The sequence below is a fragment of the Bison bison genome, unplaced genomic scaffold, assembly GCF_000754665.1.
Source record: "Bison bison bison isolate TAMUID 2011002044 unplaced genomic scaffold, Bison_UMD1.0 scf7180017864104, whole genome shotgun sequence".
Lineage (NCBI taxonomy): Eukaryota > Metazoa > Chordata > Mammalia > Artiodactyla > Bovidae > Bison > Bison bison.
Genome location: NW_011494676.1, coordinates 611,868 through 631,848, shown reverse-complemented (window position 1 = coordinate 631,848; position 19,981 = coordinate 611,868). Strand labels below are relative to the sequence as shown.

At 42.8% G+C, this 19,981-nt stretch overlaps 1 protein-coding gene across 2 annotated transcripts; it reads left to right on the top strand.

Moving 5' to 3' along the window:
• Window positions 1-5,164: 5,164 nt before the first annotated feature.
• MRPS21 (mitochondrial ribosomal protein S21) lies at window positions 5,165-18,120 on the top strand. Of its 2 annotated transcripts, none has more exons than XM_010838712.1 (3): window positions 5,165-5,236; window positions 5,691-5,805; window positions 16,359-18,120. In XM_010838712.1, exons 2-3 carry the CDS (start codon window positions 5,723-5,725, stop codon window positions 16,537-16,539), a joined length of 264 nt encoding a protein of 87 aa, XP_010837014.1. In that variant the 5' UTR covers window positions 5,165-5,236; window positions 5,691-5,722; the 3' UTR covers window positions 16,540-18,120. The 2 variants fall into 2 exon arrangements, with proteins under 2 accessions (XP_010837014.1, XP_010837015.1); XM_010838713.1 differs by having other exon boundaries at window positions 5,189-5,370; window positions 16,359-18,117.
• The last annotated feature ends 1,861 nt before the right edge of the window (window positions 18,121-19,981 follow it).

Genomic DNA, 19,981 nt, shown 5'->3' with positions numbered 1-19,981 from the left:
TGAAAATATCTCTTGACTCTACTTGCCCTCTTTCCCGTCTTTTTTCTCTAATTCTTTTTATTTATGTATGTATTTATTTAGCTGCACCAGGTCTTATTTGTGGCACCTGGGATCTTCATTGCGTAGGCTTAGTTGCCCCGCAGCCTGTGGGATCTTTGTTCCCCAACCAGGGATCGAATCTGTGGCCCCTGCATTGAAAGGTGGATTCTTAGCCACTGGACCACCAGTGGCTAAGGGGAAGTCCCTTTTCTTTATTCTTTAATTCTTGACAGAGTAGTCTAATCATACTCTTTCTGACTCCTTCCTATCACATAATCCTTAAATCTTACAGCCTAGCCTCCACCGCACCCTCTTAGTCACTAATGATCTTACAGAATTTGAGTATCATTAAGTAGCTTCCACCCAATCAATAGCTAGATCCAGGGGCTTTACAAAGGCTAGGTACTCAGTACTCTCAGAGTGCTCTTCTCCCTTGGATCCCATGTCAGCACACTATCCTAATTCTCCTCTTACCTATCTGGCAACAACTTCTATATCTCGTAATAGCCTCACTTCTGCCCACTCCAGAGTATGGGTGTTCCCTTAGGCTCAATCCTTGGCTCTTTAACTATATTCTTTCACTTCAAGCTTTCATCTTCTTCATGGCTCTAATTATTACCTCAACTTAGAAGACTTCTGAAGCTTCCTCTCTAGTCTCAATCTTTCCCATGAGATGACATACTGAATGTATACATTTCTGCTGGACAGTTTCATTTACTCATTACTAATACTTAAAACTTATTAAACGTTTCAGCATTTTAGAGCCAAGAGGGTGACATGAGAGTGTGATTTGTCTATTCATTTGTGTCCTAATCTTTGCGACCCTGTGGACTGTAGCCTACCAGGCTCCTCTGCCCATGGGATTCTCCAAGAAAGAATACTGGAGTGACTTCCCATTTCTTCCTCCAGAGGATCTTCCCAATCCAGGGACCAACCCGTGTCTGCTGTATTGGCAGGCAGATTCTTTACCTCTGAGCCATCAGAGAAGCCCCAAGAAGGTACCATTTGTAATTTTATAAATGAGGACACTTAGGTAGCTTGTGTAAGACAAAACAATGTGTCATACAGGACTCTTGTTTTCCAGTCTGATGCCTTTTCTAGTGTTGACCAATCAAATTAGTGTTCTTCCTGTTCTGCCTTTTTACAGCCTCTTTTTCTTCTGTTAATGCTGCCTATAGTACCATCTTTTTTCTAGATAACTAGGTTTAAAAGTTGGTGCTATTTAGTCACCAAATCCTTTTTATTCTATATTTGGAATGGCTCTTAAAATCTGTTTCTTCCTTTCCATTCCATCACCACCTCTTTGGTCTAAAACTTGGCTATAGCAATAGCTTCTCTTACCTCTAATCCCTTCTCACTTAAAAACATTAATTTTCCTGAAACAATGCTTTGCATGTCATTTCCTATTCAATGGCTCTCTGATATTTTGAGAAGAAAATCCAAAACAAAGTCAAGGCCTCTGTTTCTCTCTCTGCTCCCATGCATGATCCGTCTGTTCTACGCTGTTTTGTTGTTGCTTGCTCCCAGAAACTGTAAGCCTTTTTGCCTCTAAACTCTTGTTCATGCCACTCACCTTGCCCAGCCTTTCTACCCTCTGTTAACTAAGCCCTCTGCTTCTTTCAGTGACTAACTCAAGTCCTCTCAATTGTTTGCCCCATTAAACACGATCTATATGCTTAGGCTTTGGCCCTTTACTCCATCAAATGAAAGGAGGTATATAAACTGCCTAGTATTTGGTATCTAATTTGGTATCTAATACCCTGATATAAGATTCTCAAAAACACTACTTTTCCTCTTCCTTTCTTTCAAAATATTTTTCCGTGTTATCCCTTTTGATTCCCATGACAAATTATGTGTGATTGAAGGCACATATTAGTTCAATTTTACAGATGAGGGAACAGACTGAGTTTAAATAAGTGGTCAGCAAAGCAAGATATATGCTTTGTGGGCCATACATCTTGCTGGAACTACCCAGCGCTGTCACTGTAGCCCAAACAGTCATACCTAATATATAAACACACAGCAGAACTGTGTTCCAATAAGTTTTTTTTTTAATTTTTGATTCATTTTTTTTGGCTGTCAGTCTTCGTTGATGTGAGCAGGGTTTCTCTAGTTGAGGCAAGTGGGGCTTGCTCTTCATTGCAGTACACAGCCTTCTCGTGGTGGCTTCTCTTGTTGGGGAACACGGGCTCTAAGTGCTCAGGCTCAGTAGTTGTGGCGCATGGCCTTAGTTCCTCCAAGGCATGTGGAATCTTCCCAGACCAGGGATCGAACCCATGTTCCCAACATTGGCAGGCGGATTCTTAACCAGTTGACCACCAGGGAAGTCCCAATAAAGTTTATTTACAAAAACAAGAATGGGGCTGGATTTGACCTGTAGGCAGTACTTTGCAGACTACTGATTTAAGTGATTTGTTCAAGGTCATATGCCTGATGAGTATCAGAATTTTGATAGAATCCAGATCACCTGACTTCCAATCCAGTGTTTTTCTACTACAGTATGTTGCTGGCTAAATAATTTATTTTGCATTCATCATACGCTACCTTGTTGTACGGTTTATCTTTTTGGACACTTACTATGTTTTGGTAGTTCAAGAGGCAGTGGAGGAACTTCCCAGGTGGTATAGTGGATAAGAATATGCCTGCCAATGCAAGGGACAAGGGTTTGATCCCTGGTCAGGGAAGATTCCATATGCTGCAGAGCAACTAAGCCTGCCTGCCACAAATATTGAAGCCTGAACACTCTAGGGCTGGAAAGCTACAACTAATGCTACAACTCATTAGTTGTAGCAACTAATGTGCTGCAACTACTGAAGCTCATGCTCCTAGAGCCTGTGCTCTGCATCAGGGGAGGCCACTGCAATGAGAAGCCAAGCACCACAATGAAGAGTAACTCCTGTTCACTGCAACTAGAGAAAACCTACATGCAGGAACAAAGACATAGCGCAGTGGTGAACGTGATGTGAAAGTCGCTCAGTTCAGTTCAGTTCAGTCGCTCAGTCGTGTCTGACTCTTTGCGACCCCATGAATCACAGCACACCAGGCCTCCCTGTCCATCACCAACTCCCAGAGTTCACTCAAACTCATGTCCATTGAGTCAGTGATGCCATCCAGCCATCTCATCCTTTGTCGTCCCCTTCTCCTCCTGCCCCCAATTCCTCCCAGCATCAGGGTCTTTTCCAATGAGTTGACTCTTTGCATGAGGTGGCCAGAGTATTGGAGTTTCAGCTTTAGCATCAGTCCTTCCAATGAGCACCCAGGACTGGTTTCCTTTAGGATGGACTGGTTGGAGCTCCTTGCAGTCCAAGGGACTCTCAAGAGTCTTCTCCAACACCACAGTTCAAAAGCATTTTCCGCGCTCAGCCTTCTTCACAGTCCAACTCTCACATCCATACATGACCACTGTGAAAACCATAGCCCTGACTGGACAAACCTTTGTTGGCAAAGTAATATCTCTGCTTTTTAATATGCTGTCTAGGTTGGTCATAACTTTCCTTCCAAGGAGTAAGCGTCTTTAATTTCATGGCTGCAGTCACCATCTGCAGTGATTTTGGAACCCCCCAAAATAAAGTCTGACACCGTTTCCACTGTTTCCTCGTCTATTTCCCATGAAGTGATGGGGCCAGATGCCATGATCTTAGTTTTCTGAATGTTGAGCTTAAAGTCGCTCAGTCGTGTCCAACTCAGGGAATTCTCTAGGCCAGAATACTGGAATGGGTAACCTTTCCCTTCTACAGAGGATCTTCCCAACCCAGAAATGGAACTGAGGTCTCCTGGACTGCAGGTGGATTCTTTACCAACTGAGCTATCAGGGAAGCCAACCAAAAGTAATAATAAGTAAATAAGAGGTAGTCGGATGACACAAAGTAGGCACTCCATAAAAGTTTGTTGATAAGCAAAATCATGTCCCAGACTAACTCTATTTTGGTTACTTTGAACCTGGCTTACTTTAAGGCAGGCTTCAGTTTTTGTGAGTCCTATTAGCATAACTGATGTGGATGCATCTGTCTCTGTGTATGTTCCTGTGTGTTTCAGGGGAGTTACCCAAAGAACGGTATTGCACAAGTACCTGATTGACATGCTTTCTTCTTCTGAGCCTTTCCCTACTGTTTTCCAGTAGCCATTTCCAGTAAATCTGAACTTATATGAATACCCATAAAATAAGATATATGTAGACATAACATATGAATAAAAGGAAAGCTGGTTCCACAATGAGGAAAAAGTAAAAAAAAAAAAAGTTTCTACTAAGTCTCACTAGGAGACAAATGGGATAGAAGCTGGCATAAAAGAGTCTTTGATTCTAAATCCTTTAGATGAGTTTTCTGATTCTTTAGTGATTCCACTTTGTTTAGTGAAATGTCTAGGGAGATGGTGATATAGGAAACTGATAGTATGTTATTTCATTTCTTGCCCTTAGATTTTTGGGTGTAAAACTGTTTTCCATCCGCAGTTCGCTACGTTGTGTTCTATTCTTTTGTGACCACCCACCACCCTGCCCCAACCCCCGCCCCCATGGACTGTAGGTAGTAATGTGCCAGGCTCCTCTGTCCATGGGATTTCCCAGTAAAGGATACATAGTGGAGTGGGTTGCCATTTCCTTCTCCAGAGGATCTTCCCCACCCAGGGATCGAATTCGGGTCTCCTGCACTGGCAGGTGGATTCTTCCCACTGAGCCACCATGGAAGCCCCTTCCACCCTGAGAGCAGCTCTCCAAGAATCCGTGTCCTTTGTGAAAACAGGAACCATGCCAGGAAGCTTCGCCTATTTCTCTCATTTTCCGTCCGTAAAAAGAAATAGATTGAATATCTATTTAAGGTTTAATAGGATTACGGCAGAGATTGGCACAACATTTTAAATCAACTCTACTTCAACTGGAAGGGGAAAAAAAAAATATTTAATAGGATTAAAGGGTACAGAATCGGGCTGACCTCAGAGGCCAAAGGACCGTGACTCCCCGAGAAAGCGAAGAATCTGTTTTGGGACAACATAAGGCAACAAGTACTTTGCTTTGCCAGCTGTAGAGTGCTGGCCCGGGGGTTGGCAGTGGCTGACCGAACCGAAAAAGCCCCTACCCCGGCCAGAAGGTTGCCATGGTTTCTTCGTAGCGTCTCTTCCTTTTCGGCTTCGTTGTCCCCTTGCGATGACCCAACTTCCGCTTCCTGTTGGGGCGGGCTTCCAGTTGGCTGGGTGCTAAGGGGTGAGGGGCTCCTACTGGGAGGTGAAAATAAGGCGGGTGTGGCGGAGGGAGAGATTCCGCGCGGTTGACCCCTTTCCGAAGCACAGAGAGACTGTGCCCAATTGCCGTCCCAAACCATCCTGGGAACTTTTGCGGTAATTAGGAGAGGGAGGGGGCGCCCGCGGCGCGTCCCAGTTCTTCCGTGCCTGGCCAAATAAATCTCCGTCGGTACACCCTGCTACTGTCTCGTTTCTTCCCTGTGGCAGGATTTGTATTGGCAATGAGAGCGGGGGAATCTTGATAACGAGTCACATGTACCTTCCAGGATATGAGGTCTTGCACGTGTCCCAGTCTCCTGTTCTGGGTCCGTTGCATTTCCAGACCCTAAATAAGTCACGCGGTTCTGTATTCTATTGTGTTTCTCTTTCTTAGCTGGTCTCTATACTTAACTTCTCCATTCTCCATCGTACTTTAGGTCCTGCAGATTGAAGACTTAAATCCAAGGTCATGGCAAAACATCTGAAGTTCATTGCCAGGACTGTGATGGTACAAGAAGGGAACGTGGAAGGTGCATACAGGACTCTAAACAGGTAACTGGTTGGGGACCAGAATCACGTCTAGGCCAACTCTCTTGAGAAGTGGGGTGATTATTCTGTCCCTCCCTCTGTCATTTGCTGTTGATCAGTCGCTCAGTCGTGCCTGACTTTGCCACCCCATGGACTGCAGCATGCCAGGCTTCCCTGTCCTTCACTCTCTCCTGGAGTTTGCTCAAACTCATGTCCATTGATTCGGTGATGCCATCCAGCCATTTCATTCTCTGTCACCCCCTTCTCCTCCTGCTCTCAGTCTTCCCAACATCAGTGGGAAGACTGATGAGTGAGTCTTCGCAGTGAGTCAGCTCTTTGCCTCAGGTGGCCAAAGTATTGGAGCTTCAGCTTCAGCATCAGTCCTTCCAATGCATATTCAGGGTTGATTTCCTTTAGGATTGACGGGTTCGATCTCCTTGCTGTCCAAGGGACACTCAGGAGTCTTCTCCAGTAGAATTCAAAAGCGTCAGTTCTTCAACGCTCAACCTTCTTTATGGCCCAACTCTCACAATTCTTACATGACTACTGGAAAAACCATAGCTTTGACTATTTGGACCTTTGATGGCAAAGTGAGGTTGTTTCTAACCAGTGCCAGCCCAGGTGTTCACAGTCTTGGAACTTCTCAGTCCCTCAGTTTACTATCTTAAAATTGAAGTTCTTCCCCAATCCTAACAGTGTGAGGCATATTCATCCACAATCATTCCTTTGATGATGAACCTGAATTCTATCCAAGACTTTAGGAAAGAGCCCAAAGGGAAAACCAAGTTATAAAATTGCTAGTCAGCAGGAATATAGTACATGATACATGGAAAGCTGAGCGAGAGATTGGTGTGGGACAAGGCTAATGGAAAAGGTGAACTCAGATTTAGGATCTTAAAGGAGCAAGCAAGTGATGGAAAACTGAAACAGGTTCAGAAAATAGGTTATAACATAAGCAAAAACATGGAAATAAACTCTCTGAAGTGGAGGAGCTGTGTTGAAAGGTTTTGAATGCTAGGCTGATCCCTAATAAAGTTATGTTTTCTAAAGAAAATAGTTCATTAATCTGCTCTTATCACTAGTTTTAAGGATTTTGACTTTCATTTATCATTTTCTCTCCCCAGTGAAGCAGAGTTTGGAGAAACAAATGCTTGTTGAATTGAATTATATGAAAGAGATAATACATGAGCTGATCTTCTGCCTTAAGGCCACTAAGGTGGTTGCTTTATTAAAGAAGTAAGAGAAGCCTGGGAAGATTAAGTTATATTCCTTGGGTTACAATTATTGAGTGGTTGAAAGAAGTATAAAAGACACACATTTTTCTAGTGCAGTGTTCTTTGCTCCATGTTATAGATTACTTACTGGCTTCTGTGGAAATGAGGAGACCTATGGCAGTCATTCTCCAGTTAAGAATCCTTATATGATTAGGTTTAAATGTAGGTGGGGTTCTTGGGGACTGAGAAGATAAATGAAAGAGAACTACTTCTTAGCAGAGCAGAGAGTTCTAAGTGTGGAGGACAGAAGACCATAGTAGGTGAAGACAAAGATGCTGCCAGAAGCTGTGTGATTGAGAAGCAGTTGCAGGCTCAAGATGATTTGTATGTCTTTTTAAAAAGTCAGCCTCTTTACCTCTTATGGTGTCTGAACATGCCAGTCATATCCTTGTATAGTAGAAGCTATTCCCACTGTACTTTCACTTAAGTTGAAAGGATAACAGGGCAAGTAAGATAATCCTATTTCATGTTTCTCTGTAATTGCTCATTCTAGACTCTTCTATTTCAGACTTTTAAGTGGCATGTCTGTGGGAAGGTTGAGATGTCTAATGATCTCTGCTCTTACACTGGAAGCACTAAGTGAATATCTTTACAGATTCTGTAGCTAATTAGCTAGTGAGATGAAATGATGAATTTGGGGAAGGAAAGTCTTTCAGATTACCTCACCCTTTTTCTGACCTCTCCCTATAAGTTTTTTTCTGTGTGGTTTATTTTGGTGAATTTAGATAGGTTTTGTTGTTGTTGTTCAGTCAGTAAACCATGTCTCTCTCTTTGCAACTCCACGGACTGTAACACACCAGGCTTCCATGTCCTTCACTATATCCTGGAGTTTGCTCAAATTCTTATCCATTGAGTCAGTGATGCTATCTAACCATCTTATCCTCTGCTGCCCTCTTCTCCTTTTGCCCTCAAGTCTTTCCTAGTGTCAGGGTCTTTTCCAATGGGTCAGTTCTTCACATCAGGTAACCAAAGTATTGGAGCTTTAGCATCAATCCTTCCAGTGAATAGTTAGGGTTGATTTCCTTTAGGATTGACTGGTTTGATCTACTTGTTTTCCAAAGGACTCTCAAGAGTCTTCTCCAGCACCACAGTTCAAAAACATCAATTCTTCAGCACTCTGTCTTCTTTATCCAATTCTCACATTTGTACATGACCACTGGAAAAACCATAGCTTTGACTAGTCGGACTTTTGTGGGCAAAGTGATGTCTTTCCTTTTTAATACCTGTCTAGGTTTGTCATCAGAGAAGGCAGTGGCACCCCACTCCAGTACTCTTGCCTGGAAAATCCATGGACGGAGGAGCCTGGTAGGCTGCAGTCCATGGGGTCGCTAAGAGTCAGACACGACTGATTGACTTCACTTTCCCTTTTCCCTTTCATGCATTGGAGAAGGAAATGGCACCCCACTCTAGTGTTCTTGCCTGGAGAATCCCAGGGATGGGGGAGCTGCCGTCTATGGGGTCGCACAGAGTCGGACACGACTGAAGCGACTTAGCAGCAGCAGCAGCAGGTTTGTCATAGCTTTCCTTCCAGGGGGCAGGCATCTTAATTTCATGGCTGCAGTCACTATCCACAATGATTTTGGAGCCCAAGAAAATAAAATCTGTCACTGCTTCCATATTTTTCCTCTTCTGTTTGCCATGAAGTGATGGGACCAGATGCCACGATCTTAGATTTTTGAATGTTGAGTTTTAAGCCAACTTTTTCAGTCCCCTCTTTCACCTTCATCAAGAAGCTCTTTAGTTCTTCTTCACTTTCTCCCATTAGAGTGGTGTCATCTGCATATCTGAGGTTGTTGATATTTCTCCTGGCAATCTTGATTCCAGCTTATGTTTCATCTAGCCTGGCATGTTGTGTGATGTACTCTGCATATAAGTTAAATAAACAGGGTGACAGTATACAGCCTTGTCGTACTCCTTTCGCAATTTTGAACCAGCCAGTTGTTCCATGTAAGGCTCTAACTGTTGCCTCTTGACCCCAAATACAGGTTTCTCACAAGACAGGTAGGGTGGTCTGGTATTCCCATCTCTTTAAGAATTTTCCACAGTTCATTATGATCCACACAGTCAAAGGCTTTAGCATATATAGTCAATGAAGCAGAAGTAGACGCTTTCTGGAATTCCTTTGGTTTCTCTATGATCCAGCAAATGTTGGCAATTTGATCTCTGGTTCCTTTGCCTCTTCAAAACCCAGCTTGTATATTTGGAAGTTCTTGGTTCATGTACTGCTGGAGCCTAGCTTGAAGGATTTTGAGTATTGCCTTGCTTGCATGTTAAATTGTACAGTAGTTTAAACATTCTTTGGCATTGCCCTTCTTTGGGATTGGAATGAAAACTGACCTTTTCCAGTCCCATGACCACTGCTGCCTTTTCCAAATTTGCTGACACTGAGTGCAGCACTTTAACAGCATCACCTTTTAGGATTTTAAATAGCTCAGCTGGAATTCCATCACCTCCACTAGCTTTGTTTGTAGTAATGCTTCCTAACGCCCTCCTGGAGGAGGAAATGGCCACCCACTCCAGTATTCTTGTCCTTTAGCTGCCTTTTCTGTATGTCTGTCTTAAATTCCGGCTTCTTATTTCTCTCATATTTTTGATAATAAGTTGCATATTCTGCAGTTTAATTACAGCAATAGGTATGACAACAAATGAGAAGAAAGGAAGGTGGTTAAAGCTTTAGCATGTTTAGAACACAAATATAGTCTTACAAAGAAAATAGTCTATGTGTCTGTACAGTGAGATCACCACAGAACGCTTTTTATATAACCAAGGGCCCTCGTTGGTGCCCTGAGATGAAGAGATGGAGACTGGGGGTTGCTAGGAAGCCCTGCATGATTGGCTGGCCCCCAGGTAAGGAAAGTCAAGTACTCAGGAAGTGTGCCCAGTTGACCCCTTTTATTCCTGGTAGGAGAGCCTCTGGGCCCATTGAGTCGTCCTGTGTACACTCTTGTCCTGACACAGGCTGGCTACAGTGACGTGTGTCTGTCGCCCTCAAATTCCTCCCGCTCGGGCAGCTTAGCTCCTTTTACATAATCTGTTGAATTTCACTGAAACTGGAAGCTGACTGTCCTGCAGTATTACGTTGCCAGGCACCCAAACTCTAGGCTGATCTGTTTACTGTGAGCCTGTTGGTCTGCTAGTCCTTGAACTACCTGTGGAAGCAGAAGCATCATTATTACTTCTATTTACTTCATAAGTTCTACAAAGCTCTTCTTACATCCTTGTTTATTAGAAATAAGTAGATGCCTTTACTGTAGGGATTCTGGAACATTTGAGGATAATCTGTTCTATTTTCAGGATAACTAGAAAGTGCAGCGGAGAAGGCGGTGGCACCCCACTCCAGTACTTTTGCCTGGAAAGTCTCATGGACGGAGGAGCCTGGTGGGCTGCAGTCCATGGGGTCGCTAAGAGTCAGACACGACTGAGCGACTTCACTTTCACTTTTCACTTTCATGCATTGGAGAAGGAAATGGCAACCCACTCCAGTGTTCTTGCCTGGAGAATCCCGGGGACGGGGGAGCCTGGTGGGCTGCCATCTATGGGGTTGCACAGAGTCAGACACGACTGAAGCAACTTAGCAGCAGCAGCAGAAAGTGTAGGGTGAGGAAGGAAATCCTCACCTGGCACCTTGGAATTTATTTGATATGTGTTTTGGAAATAGAACCATCCAAGGAATACCATTTAGCAACCCCATCATTATGTTAGGGGGCACCGATCTTTTTATTTTTTTTCCCCTTCCTCTATTCTTTTATTCCTTTGATACTTTTTTCTTGTTTTTCTTTTCTGCCTGACCACACAGGCATTTACTTGATAAGATGATCACTTTTGTCTGTTTCAGAACTCTTTCGAAACTCCAGTAGGATACCTGAGTCTGTTTCTCAACTCTTCCTTTTGCACTTCTCTTTCATAGTACTTTTAAACTGTCCTTGTCATTCCATTAGGCTCCTCTTCCTAGGTGAAGTCATATCTAGGGTCTCTGTTCTTTTCGTGTGAAAGTGTAGTGTTACTCAGTCATGACTGACTCTTTGCGACCCCATGGACTGCAGCCCGCCAAGCTCCTCTGTCCATGAGATTTCCCAGGCAAGAATCCTGGAGTGGGTTGCTATTTTCTTCTCCAGAGTATCTTCCCACACCAGGGCTTGAACCTGCATCTCCTGCATTGATGAGTGGATTCTTTACCCCTGAGCCACCAGGGAAGCCCAAACAAAGCCTAGACAGAAATAAATACTTAGTTGTTTGGATCAATGCCTTTCCCTTAGTGTGCCATGTCTTCTTCGCTTGCATCTTTTTACTCTAATTAAGGAGTCTGGCTCAGCTTTTTCCTCTTTTATTTTCTCTTTGCCTGTGGGCACCGCAGTAATTTGTCTTTTGAACCTCCGTGATTTTTATTGGAGAAGCAGAGTGCTGTTACAAAGCAGTGCACTAAAGACCTGAATTCTACTTCTAGCTCTATTTTGTGATCTTGGGCGGGTCAGCCTCACTGAACTTCCGTTTTCTAACCTGTAAAGAGATGCTGGGGACTTCCCTGGTGGTCCAGTGGTAAGATCTCGAACGCAGCACAGTGCAGCCAAGAAAAAAAAGATGACGTTACCTGCTTAATCAGTTTCATAGAATTATTATTAGGATCATGGATGTGAAAATGCTATCTAAACTCTAACATGCCATTTTAGTAAAGGTAATGTTGTGGCCTTCTGAGCTAATACTCCCAAGAACTGTGTCTCTTATAAAGTAACAATCCCTTGAGCTGTGGACATTTGTCAGTCACTTACAGCAGCACTCCCCAACCTGTTTGGCCCCAGGGGCCAGTTTCTTGGAAAATTTTTCCACGGACTGGGGTTGGGGGATGGGTCAGGTGGTAATTCAAGCAATGAGGAGTAGCAGATGAAGCTTTGCCTGCTCATCTGCTTTGCGGCCCAGTTTCCTAACAGGCTTTGGACTGGACCAGGGGTTGAGGACCCCTGACCTAGAGGATTCATTTTTGTCATACATTTACTGATATTTGCTCTTTGCCAAGTATAATATTAAATGCAAAAATGAAAGACTTAATCTGTAACCTTAGAAAGCACACAGCCCAGTAAGGGAGATACACTGTCTGATCAGTGTTTTAACAGTGTGCTGTGGCATTGGTTCTCCCTGGACCATCAGCTGCAACATCACCTGGGAGCTTGTTAGAAATGCAAATTCTTAGGCTCCACCTTAGACCTGTATGAAGTCAAAAACTGGAGGTGACACAGCGATCTGCAGGGTTTTTAATTTTTAAACATTATTTATTCTGGGCTGCACTGGGTGTCTTGCTGCATGTAGGCTTTCTCTAGTTGCTGCAGGTGGGGCCGCTCCCTAGGTGCGGTGCACAGCTTCTCATGTGGTGACTTACCTTGTTGCAGAGCATGGGCTCTAGGACTTGCAGGGTTCAGTAGTTGTGGCTCACAGGCTTAGTTTCCCCGCTTCCCGGCCCAGGGGTCGAACCGCATGTCCCCTGCATTGGCAGGCAGATTCTTAACCACCAGGAAAGTCCCAGCAATCTGTGTTTTAACAAGTTTTCTAGGTGGCTATTGCATGAGTCTCAAACTTTAGTTTGAGAACCACTGTGCTTTGGGAACAGAGGGAAGGCATGATTAATTTCTCCTGTATCAATTTACAAATGTTGTTACCCATTGGTTTACGCCTTTGAAGAGTAAATAGCATTTTATACAACAGAAAAAGAAAGGAATCGGGCTTCCCTGGTGGTCCAGTGGTTAGGTGTCTGTGTCGCAATGCAGGGGACACAGATTTGATCCCTGGTCTGGGAGGATCCCACATGCCTCGGGGCAACTGAGCCGGTGCACCACAACTGTTGAGCCCACATGCCGCAACTACTGAAGCCTGCGAGCCCTAGAGCCTGTACTCCACAACAATAAGCCACTGCAATGAGAAACCCACGTGCTACGACTAGAGAGTGGCCCCTGCTTTCCACAACCAGAGAAGGCCTGAGCACAGCAACGAAGACCCAGCACAGCCATAAATAAATAAATAAATAATTTTTTTTAAGTTTTTTAAAAAAGGAATCATTATAAAGAGGATTGTGAACAAATGTAAAAAATAGATATGTAATGTGTTTGAAGTAAACACATAGTTCAGTGTGACTAGACAGGCTTTTTAGGGCAAGTTATTAAAGATAAAGCTAGAGAGAAAGGGACGATGAAACTCAGTTGTTTAGGGCTTTGAGCTTAGACTAGTGGTTCCCAAATGTGCACTTTGCAATTACTAGGGGAACTTAACAAACCCTGCTCATGTCCGTCCCTACTTGTAATTTAATTGGCCTGGAGTGGCCTAGGGTTTGGAATTTTTAAAAGATCCCCAGGATTTGGATTTTTAAAAGATCCCTAATATGCAAACAAGTGGGAACCACTGGGTTAGACTATTTTGTTTATTGGGAACAATTTTTCTTTTTTTAACATCAGAGTGACATGCTCTGATTTATGTTTTAGGACAATAATTGGTGTAGGGAAAGAGAATGGAAATAGGGCAACCTGTTTATCCTTCACAATTCAAATAAAATATCCTTTAGGAAGCTTTCATAACCACCTTATCCTCAAGTCCTCTCCTGTGGGCTTCTATAACAATATTTCCCTTATCTTTGCATCTGTCACACTCTATTGTAATTCTTTTGTCTTTACTAGACCACAAGGGTAGGAAACTATATCGAAGTTTGTTTTCTATTCTCAGCATTTAATGCAGTATCTGGTATAGAGTTGATATTTCATAAATACTTACTGATTAAATGACCAGTTAGGTGATCATTTCAGTACAGGTGTAAGATAAGGATCATAATTAGAGCTGTAGCCATAGGAAGAGAGAGAAGGAAGAGATCTAAGAACTATTTCAGGTTATAGAATTTATAAGATACTGTAAATGTGGGTGTAGCAAGAAAAGAAGTCCTAGTCCAGAAACATGAGATTTTAGCTTGAGTAACTGATGATGCCATTAACAGATAGAGTATAGAGGAGGAAGAATGAATTTTAGTTGGAGAAAATAAGTTTGTTTTTTGTGAGGTTTAAGGCAATTGGAAGCATTGGCCTAGCTCTTAAGACTGGAACTAGAGATAATGATTTAAGAGTCAGCAGTGTCTGGGTCAGTTCTCAAGTGTGGCCCTACATTAGAATTACCTGTGGGGTCTTTTAAAATATACCCAGTATATAACCCCACTGTAGACCAATTAAATCAGAATCTCTGAGGAATGGGACCGAGGCGTGAATACTTTTTAAAGGCTCTTAAGGAGATGATTCTGTTGTGCATCAGGGTTGAGGCCCATGTTATAGTTTAAGGGAATCATGTAGAACCAAAAAGGAGGAAATTTACAGTCAGAATCTGGAGTGATACCAACATTTAAGGGTAAGATGAGGAAGAAAGCCAGCATTGGAGACCCTCTGTGGGCAAAGGTATTGAGTGTTTGGTGCCCTGCTTTTCTACTGTACAACTCTAGTGTTGGATCCACTTCTGGGCATGACTGTGTTTTCAATAGAACCCGAATTATCTGCTCCTTCCACCGCTGGGAGTTTGAGACAGTTCCCTCACCTCCCATCTCCCTGCCATTAAAACCTAGACAAACTGATCTTACAAATCAGCAGGAGTGTAAAAGATCCCAAAGGACAGTGGTGCCCATGTCTATTCACATTAGTAATGTACCCAAAGCTCAAATCTTTTCAAGCTCATGTTCAATCTATTATTGTTACCTTGGGCTTCTGGTATAACATAGCAGCAATACATAGGGTTTCCCACTGAGCAGAAGGAGCAGGTAGTTTCTCTTATTTCCTGCTTCTTCTGTCTCCCCTCTAATTATGTGCTTAGTTGTTCAGTCGTGTCTGACTCTGTGTGACCCCATGGACTACAGCCCACAGGCTCCTCTGTCCATGGGAATTCTCCAGGCAAGAATACTGGAGTGGGTTGCCATGCCCTCCTCTAGGGGATATTCCCAACCCAGGGATCGAACCAAGCTTTCCTGCATTGCTGGCGGATTCTTTACCGACTTAGCCATCTCCAGTTGTGTTTCTGACTGACTTTTTACGTGTAATGAAAGGAAAGAGTAGGCAGGATTGGGGTCATGTAAACAATGCAAGATTGGAGGGTAGGTGCCTCCAGACTTCTCAGGACCAGCTGATGATGGGTTGAGAGGGAGGAACAAATTGCAGATTGGAGCCAGAGCTCTCAGGAGCCTCGGGATAAGGTAAGTTATAGAATAAGCCCCTGTGTCTTCTTGGCTCAGTGAGAACAAAAAGGTGATTTTGAGGTATGCATGTTATGAATCCAGCAAGAGGAACTGTTGAAGTAGTTAGGTGGGCAGGAAAAAAACCTGAGCTAAATTAAGATGAATAAAACACACTTTCTGCCTTCAGGGATTTTCAGTCTAAGGAGAGAGACATCTGTATAAATAACTAACAGAATGGCAAAATGAAATAATCTCTACATAGGTGTTCAACAAAACAAATTATCTTCTCTCTAAGATGAGAAAGGTTTGTGGAGAGATGGTATCTGGATTTGGCCTCAGAAAGATGTGGAAAATCTCCCAAGGGGAAAAAAAAAACATGGAAAACCTCGAAGGTTGGCAGTTTGGAGCTGCGGATGGCATTCTAGGCTGAGGAAGCAGCCCTGAGTAAAGACCTGGTATTAAAAAAAAAAGCTCCTATGAACACTTAAAAAGATTCGCTATTAATGTGTGTTCAGGGAGTAGTCAGATGTGTGGTTGGAGCATGTGGTACATGGGAAAAATATGGTTGAGGCTCTTATTTTGATGCTTCTATCTGTATCACTGGTGTGATAAGGGCCTCTTCTTTCCCTGTATGAAGTAGGCCGAGATTTCCTAAATGTTTATAATTGAGCTGCATCAGCTCTTAAACACAGTAGGGGTGGAACTACATTCTCCTCTTAAGGACCAGGTAGGAATCACCTCTAGTTATTTTCTTTCCTACTGCAAATGACTTATCCCATTTGAAGATTCTGAAATGGTTGAGACCATTGGTTGAGACCCCCTGCCACTGCCATCTCTCTCAGGTGTGTTGTGGTAGGAAATAAAAATGGTTGAGAACATGATAATGATGATAAACTCCCCAAGAACAAGGACTGTATAATTAAATGCCTTTTTATTTCCCCAGGTATTCCTGTTTGGGGCCTGGCCTGTATATGTAGGCAGTGAATGCTGTACTGTCACCATTGCACACTATCATTTTTACAGATACCAGTCGTTTGGTTAGTTGACTTCTGATCATTGTGAAACTGGAAAAGAATAACAATGAGCCTAAGCCTCTAACTTCATTGCCTGTCCTTACACAGAATCCTTACCATGGATGGGCTCATTGAGGACATAAAGCGACGGCGGTATTATGAGAAGCCTTGCCGTCGGCGACAGAGGGAAAGCTATGAAACCTGCCGGCGGATCTACAACATGGAAATGGCTCGCAAGATCAACTTCTTGATGCGAAAGAATCGGGCGGATCCATGGCAGGGCTGCTGAGGCCTGTGGATAGGAGGCCCAGTATGAAAACCCTTACCAGTTGTCTGCACCTCTTTTCTTCCTCCAATTCCATTTACCTTTCTTAAAATAAACTCAATCACATATATGCAAGAAGCAATTCCAGTAGTCAGCAGTGGATACTCTTTTATTAAGTCAAAAGACAAACTGAGTCAAAAAGTAGTCTAGGGATAGAATGTTGGTTGCCAAGGGCTGGTTTGACAGGAGGGGGATGGGAAATTATTGTTTAATGAGTATGAGTTTCAGTTTGGGAAGATGAAAAGGTCTGGAGATGGACGATGGTGGAACTTGCACAACAGTGTGAATGTACTTAATGCCATGGAATTGTATGCTTAAATGATCAGTTATGGTACATTTTGTGTTTTGTATATTTTACTGTAATTTTTTAAAAAGCAGTCTGAGGTGGGAAATTTTTCTCAAATGTAGTAGAGTATATCTCCCATGTTCTGACTAATTTTTACGAAACTCAAAGCAAGATCTTCTGATTGGAAAAGGATCTATTCCTCTTGACTGAACTGCCTTCCAGCTGTCGGCAGGCAGTTCAGTAAAGAGAGAGGAAGCATGTATGTATTTGGAGTAAGTTCCACTTCTGCAACACCCATCAACCAGGGTAGTAGAGAGCTGAAACCCTTCCCCAAAAGAATCTTTAAGTCAGTCTAACATTTACCCCTGTTTTGTCTTTTCTTTAATTTTCCGAAAGGAAGCTAATGGAGGGTTGGTATATGTGAAAGCAGTAGATGGATGGTAGGAAAGAGGGAATGGGGGAGTGTTAAGAGAAAGCCAGAAAAACCTACAGTGGTGGTTCTCAAAATGTGATCTTCAGATCAGCAGCATCACCTGAAAAACAGCTTGAAATGTACGTTTTAGACCTACTTTAGACCTTCTGAATTGGAAATTGAGGTTGGAGCCCAGCAGTCTAAAGCCCTGCGGGTGATTCTGATGCCTGATAACATTTGAGAATCATTGCCCTATAGTACTCAAAAGAGACTCCAGGTGGAGGTTCTGACTACTACCACTCCCTGTCCTCAGCAGGCACTTCCAGGTGAGAGCTGGGGCAGCTGACCAGCTGCTCTGCTTCCTCTCCTGTTGTGTTTTTTCTGACATTGGTCCCCTTACAGTCATGCCTGCTGGTACAAAGAGAGTTAGCGCCAACCCCTGTAGAATGCAAAGGGTAGTCACCTCTCCTGACCCTGACTGGAGCCCTCTCAGATTTAACAAGAGCAGACTGCCTCACCTCCTACCTCTCCACATCAGTAGCGTTCAAACATTGCCCCCTTGTGGTACAGCAGCATGACTTCAGATTTCTTCTGGTTTTAATTCTGTCTTCAGTGTTTTTTCTCATTTTCATGATAACCATATTTATTGATTAAATATGTGATGGAACAATTTTATACAATCTCATAAGAAATATTTATACTTCTGAATCTGATTGAACCTTTCAATCTCTGAATTTTGTCTTCAGTACATCACTTTTGAATGATTTTGAGCCATGGCATGGTATCATCTGCCAATTGCTGTTGCTAAAGAATAAAGACCTGGCTTCTGCCAAAATGGTAAATAGGAGAACTGGGTCTGTTACTTGTCAGCATTTCCCTGAGGCTAAAGTTGTTTTTGTCTTCCCTGCAAAATACTAAGGGGTGGCTAAGGTCTGGAATTTGTCTCTGAAATTATCCCCTGCTTGTCCTAATCTCCAGTCCTGACCGTCTTCCATGTTCCCTGGAGCAGTGAAAAATGATGGGTTGTAGCAGATAGCCAATTGAAAAGGCCTCGTGTGTGAAAAGGGAGTAGCTGGCTGGCTGAAGTCCTAATCAGCTTGTGCTGTCGTGGAAGGAAGAAAGACCTTCCACTCCCTGCTCTGGAAGCTAGAAGATACTTCATGGTCACTTAATGAATGGGGATTACCCTAATCTTTTTATTTCTGCATTAGCTTTAGAAGAGGGGTGGTTTAGTACCTTTTGCATTTCCAGGTAGCGTTAGTGGTAAAGAACCTGCCTGCCAATGCAGGAGACATAAGATGCAGGTTTGATCCCTGGGTTTGGAAGATCCCCCGGAGGAGGGCACTGCAACCCACTCCAGTATTCTTGTCTGGAGAATCCCATGGACAGAGGAGCCTGGTGGGCCACAGTCCATGGGGTCGAAAAGAGTCGGATGTGACTGAGCATACATGCAGCACGGCTTAGTATTTACACAGTTACAGGATAATAGATACAATACCTCCTACCTTGATCTTAGGCATCTTTGCCCTCTCTTAGATGTCCACCTGATTGCCTCTGGCAGGCCTGTTCTGATCATAATTTAAGGATCTTATCTTTAGTGCTCCAGAAACAGCTACCTCTTTAAAATCGGACTCTGAAAAAAAAATAAAATCGGACTCTGTTGAGTAACTTTGACGTTGCACTTTAAAGTTTTCAGAAGTGCTCTAAGTACAAAATAAGTATGCCTATGGGTTAACTGAAAATACTAAGGAATAAAAACTCACTAAACAAAGTAATAATGGATTACTGTATTAAAAGGTAGTTGAAGGAAAAGGAAAAGATTGGAACTTCTAGTGTGTGCCAGCTACCTAATATACATAGTTTTTTACATAGTCAAAAAGATCTAGATTCAGTCATGACCTTGGCAAATTATTTACATAAATTCTAAGAATTTAAATCTATCTGATTCCAAATAATGGAAATAAAATCAGTTCCTAAAAACCTATTTCCCTATGGGGAATTGAATCCAGGTGACTGAAAGCACTGAACCTAAATTTACAACTACAGAGTTGGAACTCATTAACCCATTTAACAGACTTTTTGGAGTGACTGTTTGGAGCCGCAAGAGTCAGACACGACCTAGCGACTAAACTACCACCACCATTTATGTGAGACATTAGTTTTAAATATTGCAGATAAAATGAGCAAACAGGCATGAGTAGTAGTAAGTTGAGCAAGAGGCACCCTCAGCTTCTTACTCAAAGCCAAAATGTATTCATTGTTTCATGCTGCACCATCAGTGGAGGTTGATTTTAGTACATTTTCTCAAATTTATTAAAAGCCAGACTTTAAATATAAAAATCTTGTGTTCCCTGGGAAACTCTAATAATCTCCTTAAAGAATAACTGCAATTTTCCAGTGAACCTATTATCTTAAAATACTGGAATTTCTTAAACATTTTGGAATTTTGGTTTTTGTAGTTTGTAATCTGAAAATAACAATTTTTTAAAAGATGGAGAAGCCCTACACAGTCAGCAAAAACAAGACCGGGAGCTGACTGCAGCTCAGATCATGAACTCCTTATTGCAAAATTCAGACTAAAATTGAAGAAAGTAGGGAAAACTACTAGACCATTCAGGTATGATCTAAATCAAATCCCTTACGATTATACAGTGGAAGTGACAAATAGATTCAAGGGATTAGATCTGATAGAGTGCCTGAAGAACTAT

What these genes read in the sequence shown, in the direction of transcription:
- MRPS21 (XM_010838712.1), top strand. Translation starts at nt 5,723, where the DNA reads ATGGCAAAACATCTGAAGTTCATTGCCAGGACTGTGATGGTACAAGAA. An exon ending in GCATACAGGACTCTAAACAG is followed by an intron (nt 5,806 to 16,358) that starts GTAACTGGTTGG and finishes GTCCTTACACAG; the next exon opens with AATCCTTACCATGGATGGGC.